The 16281-nt window shown below is 28.8% G+C and overlaps 9 protein-coding genes across 9 annotated transcripts, besides 15 other annotated features; 5 read left to right on the forward strand and 4 right to left on the reverse strand.

The window, feature by feature from the left end:
* The first annotated feature begins 6 nt into the window (after positions 1-6).
* Positions 7-56: a sequence feature (AT_rich).
* A 297-nt stretch (positions 57-353) lies between these two features.
* Positions 354-401: a sequence feature (AT_rich).
* Positions 402-788: 387 nt separating this feature from the next.
* Positions 789-827: a sequence feature (AT_rich).
* CMU_018260 (cullin family protein) lies at positions 810-3188 on the reverse strand (the record flags this gene model as incomplete). The annotated part of the gene is made up of 1 exon (XM_002140382.1): positions 810-3188. One exon carries the CDS (start codon positions 3186-3188, stop codon positions 810-812), a length of 2379 nt encoding a protein of 792 aa, XP_002140418.1.
* Positions 3189-3797: 609 nt separating this feature from the next.
* CMU_018270 (40S ribosomal protein S3a, putative) lies at positions 3798-4586 on the forward strand (the record flags this gene model as incomplete). Its single annotated transcript, XM_002140383.1, has 1 exon — positions 3798-4586. The coding sequence occupies one exon, from the start codon at positions 3798-3800 to the stop codon at positions 4584-4586; it is 789 nt and encodes a 262-aa protein (XP_002140419.1).
* A 148-nt stretch (positions 4587-4734) lies between these two features.
* Positions 4735-5076, reverse strand: CMU_018280 (uncharacterized protein; the record flags this gene model as incomplete). Its single annotated transcript, XM_002140384.1, has 1 exon — positions 4735-5076. The coding sequence occupies one exon, from the start codon at positions 5074-5076 to the stop codon at positions 4735-4737; it is 342 nt and encodes a 113-aa protein (XP_002140420.1).
* Positions 5077-5145: 69 nt separating this feature from the next.
* Positions 5146-5172: a sequence feature (AT_rich).
* Positions 5173-5243: 71 nt separating this feature from the next.
* Positions 5244-5991, forward strand: CMU_018290 (mitochondrial import inner membrane translocase subunit, putative; the record flags this gene model as incomplete). The annotated part of the gene is made up of 4 exons (XM_002140385.1): positions 5244-5418; positions 5494-5631; positions 5707-5865; positions 5948-5991. 4 exons carry the CDS (start codon positions 5244-5246, stop codon positions 5989-5991), a joined length of 516 nt encoding a protein of 171 aa, XP_002140421.1.
* Positions 5452-5473: a sequence feature (AT_rich).
* Positions 5873-5935: a sequence feature (AT_rich).
* Positions 5992-6011: 20 nt separating the features above from the next.
* Positions 6012-7340, reverse strand: CMU_018300 (DEAD/DEAH box helicase family protein; the record flags this gene model as incomplete). Its single annotated transcript, XM_002140386.1, has 1 exon — positions 6012-7340. The coding sequence occupies one exon, from the start codon at positions 7338-7340 to the stop codon at positions 6012-6014; it is 1329 nt and encodes a 442-aa protein (XP_002140422.1).
* A 255-nt stretch (positions 7341-7595) lies between these two features.
* On the forward strand, positions 7596-7931 carry CMU_018310 (LSM domain-containing protein; the record flags this gene model as incomplete). Its single annotated transcript, XM_002140387.1, has 1 exon — positions 7596-7931. The coding sequence occupies one exon, from the start codon at positions 7596-7598 to the stop codon at positions 7929-7931; it is 336 nt and encodes a 111-aa protein (XP_002140423.1).
* A 182-nt stretch (positions 7932-8113) lies between these two features.
* CMU_018320 (uncharacterized protein) lies at positions 8114-8530 on the reverse strand (the record flags this gene model as incomplete). Its single annotated transcript, XM_002140388.1, has 2 exons — positions 8114-8252; positions 8364-8530. 2 exons carry the CDS (start codon positions 8528-8530, stop codon positions 8114-8116), a joined length of 306 nt encoding a protein of 101 aa, XP_002140424.1.
* A 265-nt stretch (positions 8531-8795) lies between these two features.
* Positions 8796-8836: a sequence feature (AT_rich).
* A 134-nt stretch (positions 8837-8970) lies between these two features.
* Positions 8971-9021: a sequence feature (AT_rich).
* Positions 9022-9056: 35 nt separating this feature from the next.
* Positions 9057-9098: a sequence feature (AT_rich).
* Positions 9099-9386: 288 nt separating this feature from the next.
* Positions 9387-9429: a sequence feature (AT_rich).
* Positions 9430-9466: 37 nt separating this feature from the next.
* Positions 9467-9489: a sequence feature (AT_rich).
* Positions 9490-9562: 73 nt separating this feature from the next.
* Positions 9563-9603: a sequence feature (AT_rich).
* A 290-nt stretch (positions 9604-9893) lies between these two features.
* Positions 9894-9929: a sequence feature (AT_rich).
* A 1253-nt stretch (positions 9930-11182) lies between these two features.
* Positions 11183-15358, forward strand: CMU_018330 (uncharacterized protein; the record flags this gene model as incomplete). Its single annotated transcript, XM_002140389.1, has 1 exon — positions 11183-15358. The coding sequence occupies one exon, from the start codon at positions 11183-11185 to the stop codon at positions 15356-15358; it is 4176 nt and encodes a 1391-aa protein (XP_002140425.1).
* Positions 13441-13464: a sequence feature (AT_rich).
* A 237-nt stretch (positions 15359-15595) lies between the features above and the next one.
* CMU_018340 (DNA-directed RNA polymerases I and III subunit RPAC2, putative) lies at positions 15596-16212 on the forward strand (the record flags this gene model as incomplete). The annotated part of the gene is made up of 2 exons (XM_002140390.1): positions 15596-15728; positions 15863-16212. The coding sequence occupies 2 exons, from the start codon at positions 15596-15598 to the stop codon at positions 16210-16212; spliced, it is 483 nt and encodes a 160-aa protein (XP_002140426.1).
* Positions 15738-15772: a sequence feature (AT_rich).
* Positions 16213-16281: the final 69 nt, after the last annotated feature.

A 16281-nucleotide genomic window follows, 5' to 3' on the forward strand; every position in this document is an offset into this window, starting at 1 on the left:
TTTGTGAATAAATAATTATAATTAAAGTAAATTATTGTATTTGTTATATTATTTAACTTTATAGAGATTATCACTATCAATGTAAACTTTAATTCTTCAGTAAATTTATATACTTTACCAATAATTTAGGTGTTATTTCTAACGAAGTTACAGAAAAAGAACTAATGATATATTTTCCAATAACATTACTATTTTTAAAAGTGTGGACTAAAAAAAAGTTATAAATTCAAGAATTCTTTACTAAATGTCAATAGGCTAGAATATCCAACTGAAAACAATACCTCTTTATATGATTTGTGAGATACCCATGACACAATTTTTATATTCATTATTTGTACTGTTAGTATCTTTACATAAAATTTATTTAAATTTTTATTATTTTAAGTTATAAATATTTAAAAGATACAATCTCTAATTAAAGAACAATGCATCTAGTTATTACTGATAAATTGAGTTTTATATATATTTTATTTGCACCGATAAAATAGATATGAAATTACAAATACTCTTGAGAAAGTCTGTAATTAATTTAGAAAACTAATGTATTTATTATACAAATTATCTTTGAAAAGTAGATCCAAAAAGTTAATGTCACACTATAGAGAATTAAATCTAATAGGCCCTTTAAAGTTTAAGCTTAAAATAATGATGAAAACATAATCAATAATCAAGATAATAAATAGGTGATCATAAAGAAAGGAAATAAATTGTATTTAAATAGAGCTTAATATGTTAGTTATACTAAGTAGTTGATTATATGTAGGTCCTAGTTATCCTAGAATATCCACAAAAATAAAATACTTTAGATATTAAATATAAATATAAATGAGAGGATTTTCTTGATGTCTTGCAATGTATTCTCTTTCAATAAGATAATCTATTCTATTTTTAAGATATTTAGCATTAGGTTTAAAAGACTTTAGTTGATTAGTAACTTCGTTCACTAATTCACTATGAGATATTTCTCTTTTATTTTTCATTATCCTTACAATAGCAGCTTCAATTGTATGAGAACGATCTTCTTCTATTCTTGTTTTAAAGGTGAATTCCTCTTGAACAGGAAATGGCAATCGGATTTTTCTATTTTGAGAAGTGAAATCATTATCTATCTGAAAATAATATTCAGTTTCTGTTTCACTAGTATCTTTGAAACTTTGTTTAAGAATCTTTATATCAGGTTTTGTTAAAGAAGCTATATGCTTTCTTAATATAGTTTCATCTACTTTTAAAAGAGATTGTATCTGAGAAAATGAAAGTTCTTTATAATGATTGAATAATAATAGTATACACGCCTGAAAAGTGTTGCAATGAAATTCATAATTACCATCATCAGGACACCAAGTCCCAAGAATAATACATTGCCCATATCCATGAACCCAAACAATTTTCCGATGCGTAGTCTCTTTATGATAAAACTCCTCAAAATGTCTAGTATATTGCTGCATTTCCTCTGGTAGTTCTAAATCTGAGACCATTAATGATGGCCAGGTAGAAATTGTCAAAACATTAACTGAAAAGTCCATTAAAGGAAATATCTTGTGCTCCATTGCTTGAGGATTGAGTACTTTCATTTCATCTTGGTAGCTCTTATATCTTTTATTTAAATCTAAAGCTAATTGCATATCATGAAGCATACCTTCTAACTTAATTGTAAAACTTGGTCCACATTTGTTTTTGAGCAAGGATATGAAAAGAAGTTCATTTTCTTCAGATTGCACATTATTTAACAAGAGACGTTTTGCTAGTTGAAGTTTGTATATTTCCAAGAAGTAATCCTGGTCATGTATATAAGAAAAAAGTTCAATAAGCTTTCTGATTAGTTCTTGTATATAGGTTTGTGTATATTTGTTCTGAATTCCACCCTTTTTGTTTAATCTATCACAATAGTTACAAATTAGTTGAACTTGGCTATAAGTCCCAATATCTCGGTTAATAATGATTTCAAATGCTTCCTTTATCGCCTTTTGTATTTGAGGATCCTGTTGAAAGCACTTTAAGCTGATAGACTGTGAGTAATCATATAAATATAACATTGTTTGTATACACTGGAGTTCAACTGTTATGCTAGTGAGTGGACAAACAATCTCACCATCTATCCAAGGACAATTTGGTATAGTTAATTTATTCATTGTATTAATTGAGTTGCCAATGTTATTCTGAAAAGTTTTGTAAAAATCTATAACATCTTGGCCACATTCTAGGATATAAAGTTTAAAGTAGTTTGATAAGGTAATAATCCCATCATTAATCATTGAAAATAGTTTGTAAGCAAGGTTCAGTTGATCATACTTTTTATTTACAAGCATATAGTGAACTCCAGTATCTTTCTCTAATAGTTTCTTTAATGGATTTGATAATAAAATCTGGATTAAGGTTCTACGAAACTTTAAAATAGTTACTTCATCTAAGCAGCGATTGCAACGTTCTTCTTCATCATTAAAGACACAATCTACTCGTTGTAGATATCTCCACATTGTATCTTTCTCAAGCCATTCCTCGACCTTAGAGCAGTAGTGTTTTGTAAGAGCCGTTAATAAAATACCTTCAATGTCATTTTCATAGACTTCTGGAATATTTCCTTTTCTTCCAAGTTCTGAACACAAATTTACAACTCCCTGTAAAACCTGGTCTGAAACTAACTTTATACCACTCCTGTCGTTCTCAATAGCTTCTCCAAATGCTACTGCTATGTCATCTTTTAAATGTGAAAATAAGGACTCATAAAATATGACCATTCCTTTTGCCTCAAGACTACCTTCACCGCATAATTTGACGTGGTATCTATTTAAGTAGCCAAAGAACCTTTCCATCCAATGAATGTACACATAATGATTTTCCCAAGCAGCAGTAATTCCTCTTAATAATTCAGGACCTGGACAGCCCTGAAGCCTTGGTAGTATCTTCTCTCTTAAATATTTGTCTATAGTTTCACAGTACTTACCATATAGTTTGCAGCTCCAGTTTCTAGGACTTTTTTGAGTACACATATTATATATCAAAGTGTATATACGTGAATATTGTTGGGCTGTAAAAATAGGTTTACATATCTTTACTGAGTATTCTTGTTTGCTTAAGAAATCCTCCAAAGGATTTATTGCTTCTTCTTGTATTTGATTCCAGCCTGAATCAAAAGATATATTTGTTAGGACTGCAGATGATGAGGATGTGGTAGTACTCCCTAAATTCATTTCAAATACAAATTAAAACCCAGTAATAAAGATAGAAACTACTAGCAATCTTACACATTAGACCTCAATATTTTCAGAGTGGTAAAACTTAAGCAGTATTGTGAGGCTTTGGGTTGCGGTTGTATCAGTAAAGACCGCCAAGGTCTATAAAAAAAGTAGTAGATCAAATAAACTGAATACTTAATTAAAATATTAACAGAGGTCTACAATTTAGTAAGTAAATTAACAATATAAATAAAAGATATAAACTATAATCTTTTTATTTTGGTATTTTTAAAAGTACAAGTACTTGTTACAAAGATAGAGCACATTACTTAAAGTATTTGGGGTCTGACTATTAGTTCCATGTTACTAAAAGAAAATGTAATTTCAGCTTCAGACGCAACTTACTGCTAAACTCAGGAAAACATGACAACTTCACTTTTAATATAGTAAGGAGACAAAGTAATAGGCGCTAAAAATCAATATGTTAATTGCCATTCTGTCGTCTCATAACTTAAATTATCTCGGTGTCTCGTAGTGCTCCACCGGGAAGTTTGACGTTTTGAACTAAGGTTATAGAACTACTACTTTCGGCTTTTTTTTGCTATAGGAAAGAAATAATTTAGAATGGCTATTGGGAAGAATAAACGTATCTCTAAGGGTAGGAAGGGAGGTCGCAAGAAGATAGTTGATCCCTTGTGTCGTAAGGAGTTCTACGATCTACGTGCTCCAAGTATATTTAAAGTTAGGAATTTTGGTACTACTATTGCTTCTAAGAATCAAGGTACTAAATTAGCTGTAGATTCTTTGAGACATAGAGTCTATGAAGTTAGCTTAGCTGATTTGAATAATGATGAGGACCAAGCCTTTCGTAAAATTAAGTTGCAATGTGAGGATACTCAAGGTAGAACTTGCTTAACTGAATTTTATGGAATGGATATGACTCGTGATAAGTTGTGCTCTTTAATTAGGAAATATCAGACTTTGATTGAAGCTCATTGCAATGTGAAGACCTCTGATGGTTATGTCTTAAGACTATTTTGCATTGCATTTACAAGGAGAATGGCAGATCAAGTAAAATCTACATGTTATGCCCAGACTTCCCAGATTCGTCAGATTAGAAGAAAGATGGTTGAAATTATTACAGCTGAGGCTGAAGGCACTAATTTGAGGGATTTAGTTAGGAAATTTATTCCAGAGTCCATTGGAAAGGAGATTGAAAAAGTCTGTAGACATATATTCCCTCTACAACACGTATTCATTAGAAAGGTCAAGGTGTTATCTAAACCATCATTTGATGTGTTTCGTTTAATGGAAAGTCATGTTGGAATAGATGGAACTGAAGAAAAGGGTTCAAAAGTTATCTCAGAGTCTACCCAGGCCACTAATCTGCTGACAGCTGAGTTGAGATCCTAACTTAGAAGTCAGTGACTTGATCTTAGTTCTAAGCTTATTATTTGTAGTAATATATTACAGATGATTTAAAATACATAAATTTTAAGTATTTAGTGACTTATTTGTAGTTTACACTTGGAATCTACACTAATGATGCGAGACAATTATCTCATATATCTCTTGATATGGGATAGAAAGAAAAGTGGTAGGTTGTATCTACAGATACTATTTCGGATATTAGTGGATCCCCGTAATATTTTCTATAGTTAATATTGTCACTTCCACTATAGAATACAAATGGAAATGACTCTGTTTGGAAACCTAATCCAAGCCATTTCCTTATCTTATGATCCATAACCTTAGGATAAAAAGTTGGCCACAATAGTTTAAAGAAAGGTAAATAAGTTCTGTGTCCAATTTCCCAGTATATTGCAGATTGTTGAGTGGAGTTAGATCCCAGGGATTCAGCTAATTTCTTTAAAGGGAAAGGGTTCTCAATATTTATACTCATCGAGAATCTACTTCAAATATTAAAATTTTTTTCTACTGAGCGGATTAAATAAGTTAGCTTTTAAGGAGGTAAAATTAATATAATAAAAAAATAAAACCGGAAGTTGTGTTATTTTTCACAAAACAATTACATTATTTGTTTATATTTCTTCTTTTTTCAGTAAAAAGATGGCTTCAGATGACTATTTGCAACGGGGTTCAGTTTCGAGTAATCTCTCAATCTTGCAAAATATTCCTAAAACTTGCCAGAGAAGTTCTAGAAAAGAGGATTTATATATCAATTCTTATGGAAGGCTTTGGGGTGAAAAAGTCACATATAGTACTGGTATAGCTTATGGTGCTGGTGGGTTTGAACAAATTCTAGAATTTCCATCTCAAATATAAATAATAATTAAATTCGCTTTACTAATTCTATTAGGGCTTTTTGGAGGTGGCCTATATGGATTTTTAGAAGGACTAAAGAAACCTGGGATGACTAGGAAACTCAGGATTAATGCAATTTTAAATAGCTGTACAACTCGTGGACCACGTATTGCCAATCCCGCAGCAATAATGAGTAAGTTGAGTAAATTCTACATAGATAAACACAAACTAACTACACCTATTTAATTTAACCATCGTGTCTTTATAGCTATGATGTATTGTGGATTCAATGGTACTACACAGTGGGTTTTGGGTAAATATGCAGATTATGGTTTAGGTGCACCAATTGCTGGAGCATTATCAGGAGCTCTCTATAAGTGTTCGTCATCTATGAAGATGATGACTAGATATTCTATTGCAGCGTCCGGTAAGTCTATTTTAGAAATATATTAATTATACAAATATAATTTTATAATAAAACAATACTTTATTTAATACTATCCATTCAGTTGCATATACTTTACTAGATCAACTAGTAAGAAATATGGAATAGGAACTTAGGAACATAGAATATTAACGTCTTTTATACTTCTTATTGGTCTTACGGCTCCCAACTAGATTACTCTTTTCATTGGACTCGCTAAGTTCTATATCTGTAATTCTTAATGCTTCAAGTACTTTCCCATGTATAGCCATCATTTGGTCTTTGTTAATATCACTGTACTCGTCTAATTTTTTATTTAGGGCAAATTCCACTCTTTGGAACATCTCTACATCATACTGAGTTACTAGTGAAATTGCCTTACCACTACGTCCTGCTCTGGCAGTTCTTCCAACTCTATGAACATAATCTTTGCTTGACATGGGTATATCAAAATTTATAACAAAGTCTACATGAGGTATATCTAGTCCACGACTACCCACTTCTGTAGTAAATAAGAGATGTCTCTGTTTGCTCTTAAACTGATTTAAAGCAGCTAATCTTTGTGTCTGATTCATCCGTCCATGTAAGCAAACTGAGCTGAAACCAAGCTGTTGCATTAATAAAGCTCCTCGTTTACAGCTTATACAAGTGTTTGTAAATATAATACCTGTATACTGGCTCAGATTCTGTACTAATATAACCAAATAACTCCACTTGAACTTAAATGGTATAAACATATAATATTGCAACAAATTCTCAGCTGTATCATACTTTGTATTTACACAGATTTTCACTGGATTTTTCAAAGATACTCTTTGTAACTTTGCTACCTTTGTTGTCATTGTAGCAGAGAATAGGTATGTATTTCTATTTTTTGGACAAGCTTCAATAATCTTTGTTAGTGCAATTTCAAAATCCATTGATAATAAACGATCTGCTTCGTCCATAACTAAATATTTCACACTACTAATATTGAATCCTTTAGTATTTTCTAGATGATCAACTAGTCTTCCAGGAGAAGCCACTATAATATGTGGTTTCTTTGCTAAAGATAAAGCCTGATTCACCATATCCATGCCACCTACAATGTTAGCTACTTGTAGGGATATTAAAGATCCTAAGGCTGAAAACTGCTCAGATATCTGTACACATAATTCTCTAGTAGGTGCAAGTACTACAGAGTACATGCGACTTTGATTTTCTAGTAAACTTTGTAATATAGGTAATATAAAGGCTCCAGTTTTGCCTGAACCTGTCTCTGCTAAGCCTATTATATCACCACCTCTTAGAGCTATAGGAATAGCTTCACGTTGTATATCTGTTGGTTTTAGCCACCCCAAAGATTCACAAGCTAAACATAGTTCTTTGCAGACTCCCAACGATGCAAAAGTTATATTTTCCATAGTTTTATTTGAAGTTAAACTTTCTTCTGTATGGGGAAATTTCCCAGTATCCTTCACTGATTCATCTTTAACCATTTTATTACTATAAGTAGGCTCTAACTTCCGGCTAAGCAAAACCTTTAAGTGTTTGCTATTCTCCTTGTAATATAATCTGTAGAAGACCTTTTAAGGCGGGTAAAATATACTAATAAAAGGCGCTAATATAGAAAATAATTGAATAATAACTAAAATAGACAAAAGACTGCTATTTTGTAACAAAGGGACTTTTGATCTTTAGATTTATTATAGAGCCCAATCTTTTTGTATAATTAAGCATTACGGGCCTTCAGAATGAGCATAGTTCCCACAAACAATGAAGTAGCAGAAGTCACGAAAGATGGTCCAAATGAAGGCCCACTAAGCTTACTATCTGAATGTGTTAGGACAAATACTCAGATTCTGGTAAATTGCAGAAATAATCGCAAGATACTTGGCAGAGTGAAGGCTTTTGACCGTCACTGTAATTTATTATTGACTGATGTGAGGGAAATATGGACTGAAGCTGTTAAGACAAACTCAAGTCAAAAAAAGAAATCGTCAAATCGCTTTATAAACAAGGATCGTTTCATATCAAAACTATTTGTCCGTGGCGATTCAGTAATACTTATTCTAAAAAGTCCAAATTAGGTATATTTAGTAGTAAGCTATCATCTTAGTCAAGTTAGTACATAATAGGGAATTTCAGAAAGATTTCCGTTCATCTGACCATAAAGTCTAATACTTAACTTAATAATATATCCCTATTATCGGTATTATATATTATTAATTTCTGACTTTAAATTTACACTTGTAATAATTCATAACGTATATTACACTATATTCTCACTACCTTGAATATTGCTAAGTAACCTTTGAAGGTCAGCGTTAACTTGAATCTCCACATGATCTCTCATCTGATCAATCCTTTCATTTAAAATTCTTGACAGTTCTGAAACATTTAGATAGTAGCTAAAGTAGATTGATATGAAGAAACATAAATGAGTATAATTCAAGTGTCTTAATACATTTATATATAGGTTGTTTAGCAAATAGAAAAATAAAAAGTTGTATTACTCTTACCTTTTTACATTATCTTCAATATTACGCTGTTTAGAAGTATCAACTTGAGATATTAAGTTGAGTGTATTTCCTAATTTATCCAAAATATTTGTAACTAGAACATTTGTCTCTGTGAGAAATTCCTTGTCTTTCTTAACGTTTTTATGTGTCTCTATATCACGTTGCATTATATCTAATAATTTAATCCAATAAAGACACTTTTCTAACTGAATGTTTAATTTCAAGTTATATTTTTATTTTTATGAAAAGTAATGAAAAGGTGCATAATAAAGGAGCCCAAATAATTTTCAAAATATTGAAATATTAGGTACTATTAGACGGGGGAGACTAGGTCCGAATGTATCATGTTACAGATTTTATACATAATTTGACTAAATAAGATATATATAGAAATAGTCGACAAATAATCTAAATAGGAATAAGATAAGTACCTTTATTAAATTATTTTAAATAAACTATATTATACTATATTTCAAATCTAATTTCCCAAACCTGGACTTTGTCTCTAACTAATATAAAGCATATCTAGAAAAAGGGATGAATGAATTGAGTAAATATTAAGATATATGAGATATCTAATTATTTTGATTTGCTAGAGAAGTGGTACATTATTTATATAATAAATATTAAAATATCAAAACTTTTTTATTGAAATATAGAGATCGTATCTTAGAGTTTAAAAATTATGGTCTGTTTTATAAATATGTAACATAATTCTAAAATATTTTAAAAAAACATGTAATATTACAAACACTTTTAAAAAGAAAGTGAGGAACTTAAAATCATTTTTTTTCTATAATAAAGTACTTTTTAAGATGGTATGAAAAAAAATAAACTAGTATAATATTGAATAGATAATCAAACTTGTCATTATTTACAACTAATAAATGGAAATTTCTTATCCTCATTTACAATATTTATTGAATTAAAGTATTCAATTTTTTTAAGTATGGTTATTCTGTTGAGCAAATATAAACAAATATATCAGAGGCAAAGGTACAAGAACCTAATAATTAGGTTATGTTTATTTTTTAAAGTATTTATAATACAAAATAATTAAAATATTGTATTTTGGTTAACATATGGTTTACTGTACTAGCTTCTAATAAAAATATATATTTTAAATCTTGGGTTGCACTAAGAATAGGAGCTGAAATAGTTATTCTCAGAAGTTATTTTAGTAATAATAACTAAATACGTTTTAAAATATATTTATTTAATAGCTATTTATTATATTTAAGATTCTATGTAAAGTATTCCTTAATAATACTTCTCTATTTAAACTCTACAATGCCCTTTTAATTGCTGATGTAAACATAGATGCTATGAAACTCCCTGTTATTAGTCTTATTATTTAAAACTTTAAATTTACTATATTAACTTTGAAATATACAGTATATTGTCAAGTTAAGATTTACTATAATAATATAAGTATATATTGTAATTTAATACCTTAAAATTATAGTATCCTAAATTTAAAGTTTTTGATTAACTATTCATTAATCTAATACAGATATAAACTGAACCAAGTATTTAATATATTAATCAAATTAACTTATTTATAAAGTAAATTGTAGAGTTTAATTACTAGATTTATAACTTATTAGATAGGCAAAAAGTTTAGGAAAGGTAGTAATGAAAAACTTTACTAAATAATAAGCTAACAATAAATTTATGAATCAAAGTTTGATATTTCAAATTATTACAAAAAAATAGTAGTTTTATTATAAATTATAACACAAATTTATAGTAATAGTTAAATACTAATAAGGAACTTGAATTGGTAAATAGACCCGATATACACTTTTAAACCTTTAAGTTTTTGATAAGATATAAAGTTTATATTTAACTTAGGAATACATATATCAACTTAAACTAGTTACTTACATGATAAGTGATATATAAACTAATAAAAGAATAGAATGATTATAAAATATAAGTATTGTTAGCAATCGAGTAGCTAGAGGGTACTGGAGATGTAGTGATTGAGATTAGTACTTATTAACTTTGACATCATCACAGTATATTGTAACAATTTTTTTTATTAACTTTTTAAGAGTAATATAAAATACTATAGCTTTCACAATTTCGAATGTTTAACTTTGTCAATAGTCCTAAAATCTATGATGAATACATAATTTGTATAAGAATAGTATAAAATTTAGAGTTAAAACTATAGTTTTGATACTTGTAAGGTTTTTGATTTTCAGTTGATATCTTCATATATTTAGGCCAGATTTAGTATAGTTTTTTGTATACACTTTATTTTACTTAATATAAATTTAACTTAAACATACTGCAAACTTATAAAAGGAGTAATCAAATAATAGCCATTATTTTCTAAGATAAATCGAGAAAATAACAAGAATTTGATTTTTTTAATTAAATTCTTGAGGTATTGGAGGAGTAATAGGGTACTGTACAATATTGAAGGATATATTTTGACTATAAAAGTAAATGAAATTACTTAGGGTTTATTTAAAAAGAAAACATGTTATATTACAGACACTAATACCATACATTAAACTTTAAAATAGTTTTTCCTTTATAAATTAATATTAAAGTGGCTCCGATTATTATAATTGGATATTATTTAAGTCTAGAAAGTGTACTTTACTTTTTTAGATAAATATGTTGCATTTTAATCATATTTATATGTATTGTTTCTGATTAATATTAAAGAGAGACTATAGAACTTTTTTTCAAAAGTTACATGCAAACAGTGAATTAGCGTGGTATAATGGCGTCTCAAAGTACCGTGGCGTGTATAGTTTTCAAGATTAATAATTTTACCACTTTCGCTTATTTTTAGTGAAATCATGGAATTAAGTGATCCAAAACTGAATTCATTATTGAGTGAAATTGGCATATTTGGAGATTTTAATGTGGAACTTAGTATAGTGGAGAGAAATATAGTTAATATTGAAAATTTGTATACAAACTATCTTTCTAGTAATCCATCAAAGAAAATATTAAGTATTTTAGACTATTATGGATATCTTGAAAGAATTTTAATTACACATTTTGACAAGTTAATCAAATTTCCCGACTTAGAAAAACCTGTCTGCCTATCTATTGCAAATCTAGTACTTTACAAATCTTTTCATAATGAAAACCAAAAAATTTATATGTGGAACTTAAAAGACTCAGAATATAAATTAAAATATAAGGCAATATTTTTCAAGTCCCTAAGTAATGTGATATCTATTTTTTTTGGTACTTTAGAATTTGAAGCAAGATACTGTGATAACTTGAAAAATTCTACTAATTATCGTTCTTTAAGCACATATGAAAAATATGTTTTAGTAAGTTTGATCAATATATTCTTCCAATATTATGAAATAGAATATGTTAAGGAGTTTATTTTAAAGTGTTGTAACCCTTACTTGTGGACCTACACTCCCAGATACTTATATGATAATTCTCGCTTTTATTTAGATAAACAACTAGACTTAGAGAAATTTAAACCACAATTTATACCAGTAATACCCATAATAATTTTGTATTTTTTGGAACAAATGGACCAAAGTAGGGATATTACTAATAATGAGAAGGTGAACAACTCTTTAGGCTCGTTATCATTTTTGGGATTGAATTTTTCTCAATTTGAGAATGATCAAGATGTTGATTATAGATATAACCAAATAGATTTGATTAATTCTGGACAAGTAGAAACTTTGGAAACTTGGCGTTATTTACAAAGTTGTCTGCATTTACTACTCTCTCTGATCTCTCAGAAGTTTACTAGGATGATCCTATTACCATTTCTATGCAGCATATTCTTTATCTCAAGATGTAAATTATCCAAGTGGTTTTTTAGTAGGCAAGGAAGACTTTATTTTCGTCCATTTGTTGAAATGTTAAACTTTTATATCCAGTACTTTCCTTATAATAGTGATGAACAATACAAGCGAATAAGTGATTTTCAGATGTGTTTATTTAAGAAATGGAATTCTTCAGAAGAATATATGTCCCAGAATATACCTGAGGATCTTCTAACAAGTCCACCAAGGATAATTGGAAATCCTGAAGAGTTTAATAGGCTAATTAAACAGGTACCAACTGATATAATAAGATCTATTGCAATTGAGCTTGGAATATTTCCAATAGGTGTAGATAAATTTGAAGAGTTATATTTTTGGAAACCTAATGTAAATATTCATAGTATGCAAGAGAGTGATAAACTCGATAGAATATATTTCATTCAAATATTAAGTGATTATCTTACTCTTAATAATTCATTTGCATATCATATATCAAATATTGCAATCTTACCTTCTGAAAATTTAATTTGGGATCCTTTATTATCTGCTTCAATCTCTAGCCTTGAAATTAATCACACTTTATTAGATGATATAAATTTTGCCTTTCCACAATTAAACTTGGAATATTTGGATATCAACGACTTTTTATTTAGAAACTTTTTGCTTTTGAGACTTGATAGCTATCATCAAGTACGAGAGGATCTTGAAGATGTTATTGCACGCCTTGACCCTCAAATAGACAATGAAAATAGGGATTTATCACTAGAGCGGACCACTTCTATTATATTTCGTGGATACTCTAGATTTGCTATCCCTATACATTCCTTCTCAATATTATATATAAGTTCTCCAAGGTTAGGCTCGTCTACATTAGATGAAGTTTGTGTTGAATTCGTGCTAAATCTTAAAGATATTTCTCCCGAAATTGCATTAGAATGGGATTATCTGAAAAAAAAAGATGTATTATTTTTAGTTTCAATGACTATGCCTTCAATACACAAAACTGAATCAAATATTGATAATTATTCATTTGTTGATTTATACGGTGTAAATTTAGTACGTGGTTGCATTATTGTAGATATTTTAGATGAGGCTGGTGTTTCTATTAATAGTTCCAAGAATGAAGAACCCAAAGGTACTTGGAGAGTTATTCGTGCTTTGCTAGACTCTGTTGTTGTAAATGAAGATAAGAAACTACTCCGACAATCACAGGATATTAAAGAATATAGGAATAAACTAAATCTATTGGATTTATACTCTAATTTTAATATTGTAATTAGAAGAGATCCCAAAAAGAACAATTTTTACACTACTTTAAATAATATAAAAAATTTTTTGATTGGAGGTCCTAATTCTGAGTCCTTAATCTCTGACATATGGTTTCAGAGTCTTATTCTTGGAAACTTACCAAAAGAAAATACTTATAAAAAATTAGAAAATAATATTGAATTATTGTCTGGACCTGAAAATATAATTTTTACTGAAGAACAAGCAAGAGCTATTTATTCAAGTTTAAATAAAGGAATTACTATTATATGCGGACCACCAGGTACAGGAAAAACAGATATAGCCTCTAATGTTCTTAGTCAACTCTGTAACTCCAATTCAAACGAAAGAATTGTAGTTATTGCACATTCTAATCATGCTCTAAATAATTTATTTGAAAAGATATTAATGTATAGTACAATTCCTACTGATCGTCTACTTCGTCTCGGATATTCAAATTTGGATGGTATAGAAAAGAATAAAACAATTGATTTGTCACGTGATTTTAGCTTAGATGGTCGTATTAAATATATTCTGGGTATGAAGGAGTCTTTATTACTGAGTGCTAAATATATTCTAATGTCTGTTAAATGCGTTCCAATTGATGAAACTCACATCACTTGTTCATCATTTAATATCTTATACAAGCACTTTATTGTACCAGTAGTGGAGGAACTAGAAATCTCATTAAAGGAGTATTCTCAAAAGTCTCAAGAACTAACTGAAGATTACTGTAGACAATTTCTATTTTCACAATACTGGTTAGATTATGTTGGATGTAAGCTAAAAAATTCTCTAGATTACTTAGAATGTCTTAAAAATATTAAAAGTGTCTTCACCCAATTGGAGGAGATAGAATTTATGGAAATACTCACTACCAATCATGATAGAGGTCAATATATCTTGAGCAAGTATTCTAAAGTTATTGCTATGACTTGTAGGTATGCTATTTCACATTTAGAATATCTTAGAGAACTGAATTTGGGAATTACTACGGTTATAATAGAGGAAGCTGCTCAAATTACAGATGCTGAAAGTATATTACCATTATTTATTAATCAAACACATAACACAATATCTAAAAATATTAATGATAAAACTCCAAATCGACTAATTTTTATTGGAGACAATAAACAATTAGCCCCAACTGTTACACATCCTTTATTAAAACGTTATAGTAATTTGGATCAATCTTTATTTGAAAGGCTACTACGACTTGATCACCCTTGCATCTTCCTAAGCAAGCAAGGGAGGTGTAGATCTACTATTCTACACTTATTTTCACATAATTATTATCCTATATTAACTAGTATGCCTCATATTCAAGATATCAAATTCCAAAAGTGTATCTCTGGAATTTATTACGAATATCAATTTGTTGATATAGAACAGGGTATAGAGTCTCAACCAATGCCTTACTTTTATCAAAATTTATTAGAAGCAGAATTTGTAGTTGCATTATATATGTACTTACGTTCAGTTGGTTACCCATCATCAAGCATTGCTATTTTAACTCCATATATTGGACAGGTAAACCTTATAAATGATATTATTAGTCAAAGATGTAGCTGGAATCCCCATTTTGGTAAGCCTCTGAAAGTTACATCTATTGATCACTTCCAGGGAAGGCAAAGTGAAATTATTATCTTATCTCTCGTTAGGACAAAACATATTGGATATTTAAAGGATTTAAGGAGATGGAATGTTGCACTATCACGAGCTACATTGGGTCTATACATTGTTGGAAATTGGAAGTTATTTTCTAGATGTTTGGAGTTAAAGATCTTAATTGAAATACTTGAAAAAAGATCAAAAAATTTAATAGTATTACCAAATGAACCTTTTCAATCAAATAGAAGTATATATGATGGTATTGAAGTTAAAGACACCTTAAATATAACTAATCATAAGGATTTATGGTCTTTAGTACAAACTAAAATTAATAGTAGATCAGAAGTTAATTAACTATAATTTATGTGCTTAGAAATTTACTATATTTTATTTTAAAACCATAAATATATCCTAACTTGTTATAAATCCTAAATATATAAAGTTCATTATATTACAATTAACACAAATAGTTATTGTTACTTTTGGGTATAAATCCTTACCATCTAGTGCCGCTACTAATTAAGTTAATTAAGTACCTTAAAACTTCTACTATCTGTAATTATTTCTCGAAGTTAGAATTTCTCCAATAATATGAATAAAGATCCCATCATAGATCCTGATAATCTAAATACAAAGATCAATATATCTTCTAGGGCTGAAATGTTGAAAAATCTGGAATCTGCAAATTTAACATTTCAAATTAATGGAGAAGATCATACTTTAGGTAAGTTTCAAAAATAAATCAATACATTTATTTTTTTTTATAAAGACGAAAATAAAGAAATTTAAGTTATTTATATTGGAAATCTGAATTATATTTTCATTTTGATCTATAAACTTTTATTTGTTTCTTAATAGGGAATATAATGAGACATTTAGCAATGCTAAACCCTTCAACAACTTTTGCAGGATATGCAATTCCTCATCCCTCTATATCCTCAATGAATTTAAGAATTGAAACTGTATCTAATGTTGACTATGGTAAAGAGGATCAAATATTTAAGTTAGAAGACAAGTTTGATGATACTAAGAAGACGAAACAGGACATTATAATACACAGTAATAACTCAATTAATAATTTAGGTGGTCGTCCAAATGCTCTGGGAGTTCTTAGAAAAGCATGTAAAGATTTATTAGATATATGTGATACTATTGAGATGAGATTTGATGAAGCTATACATAACTTTTCGCATGAAATGAGGGATTAAGAATACATTATATTGGGATAATCCTAAAAATATAACATTAATATTAAGAAATTTTATTGGAAAATAAGT

The sequence above is a fragment of the Cryptosporidium muris genome, genomic scaffold (assembly GCF_000006515.1).
Source record: "Cryptosporidium muris RN66 scf_1106632373407 genomic scaffold, whole genome shotgun sequence".
In the NCBI taxonomy this organism is placed as follows: domain Eukaryota; phylum Apicomplexa; class Conoidasida; order Eucoccidiorida; family Cryptosporidiidae; genus Cryptosporidium; species Cryptosporidium muris.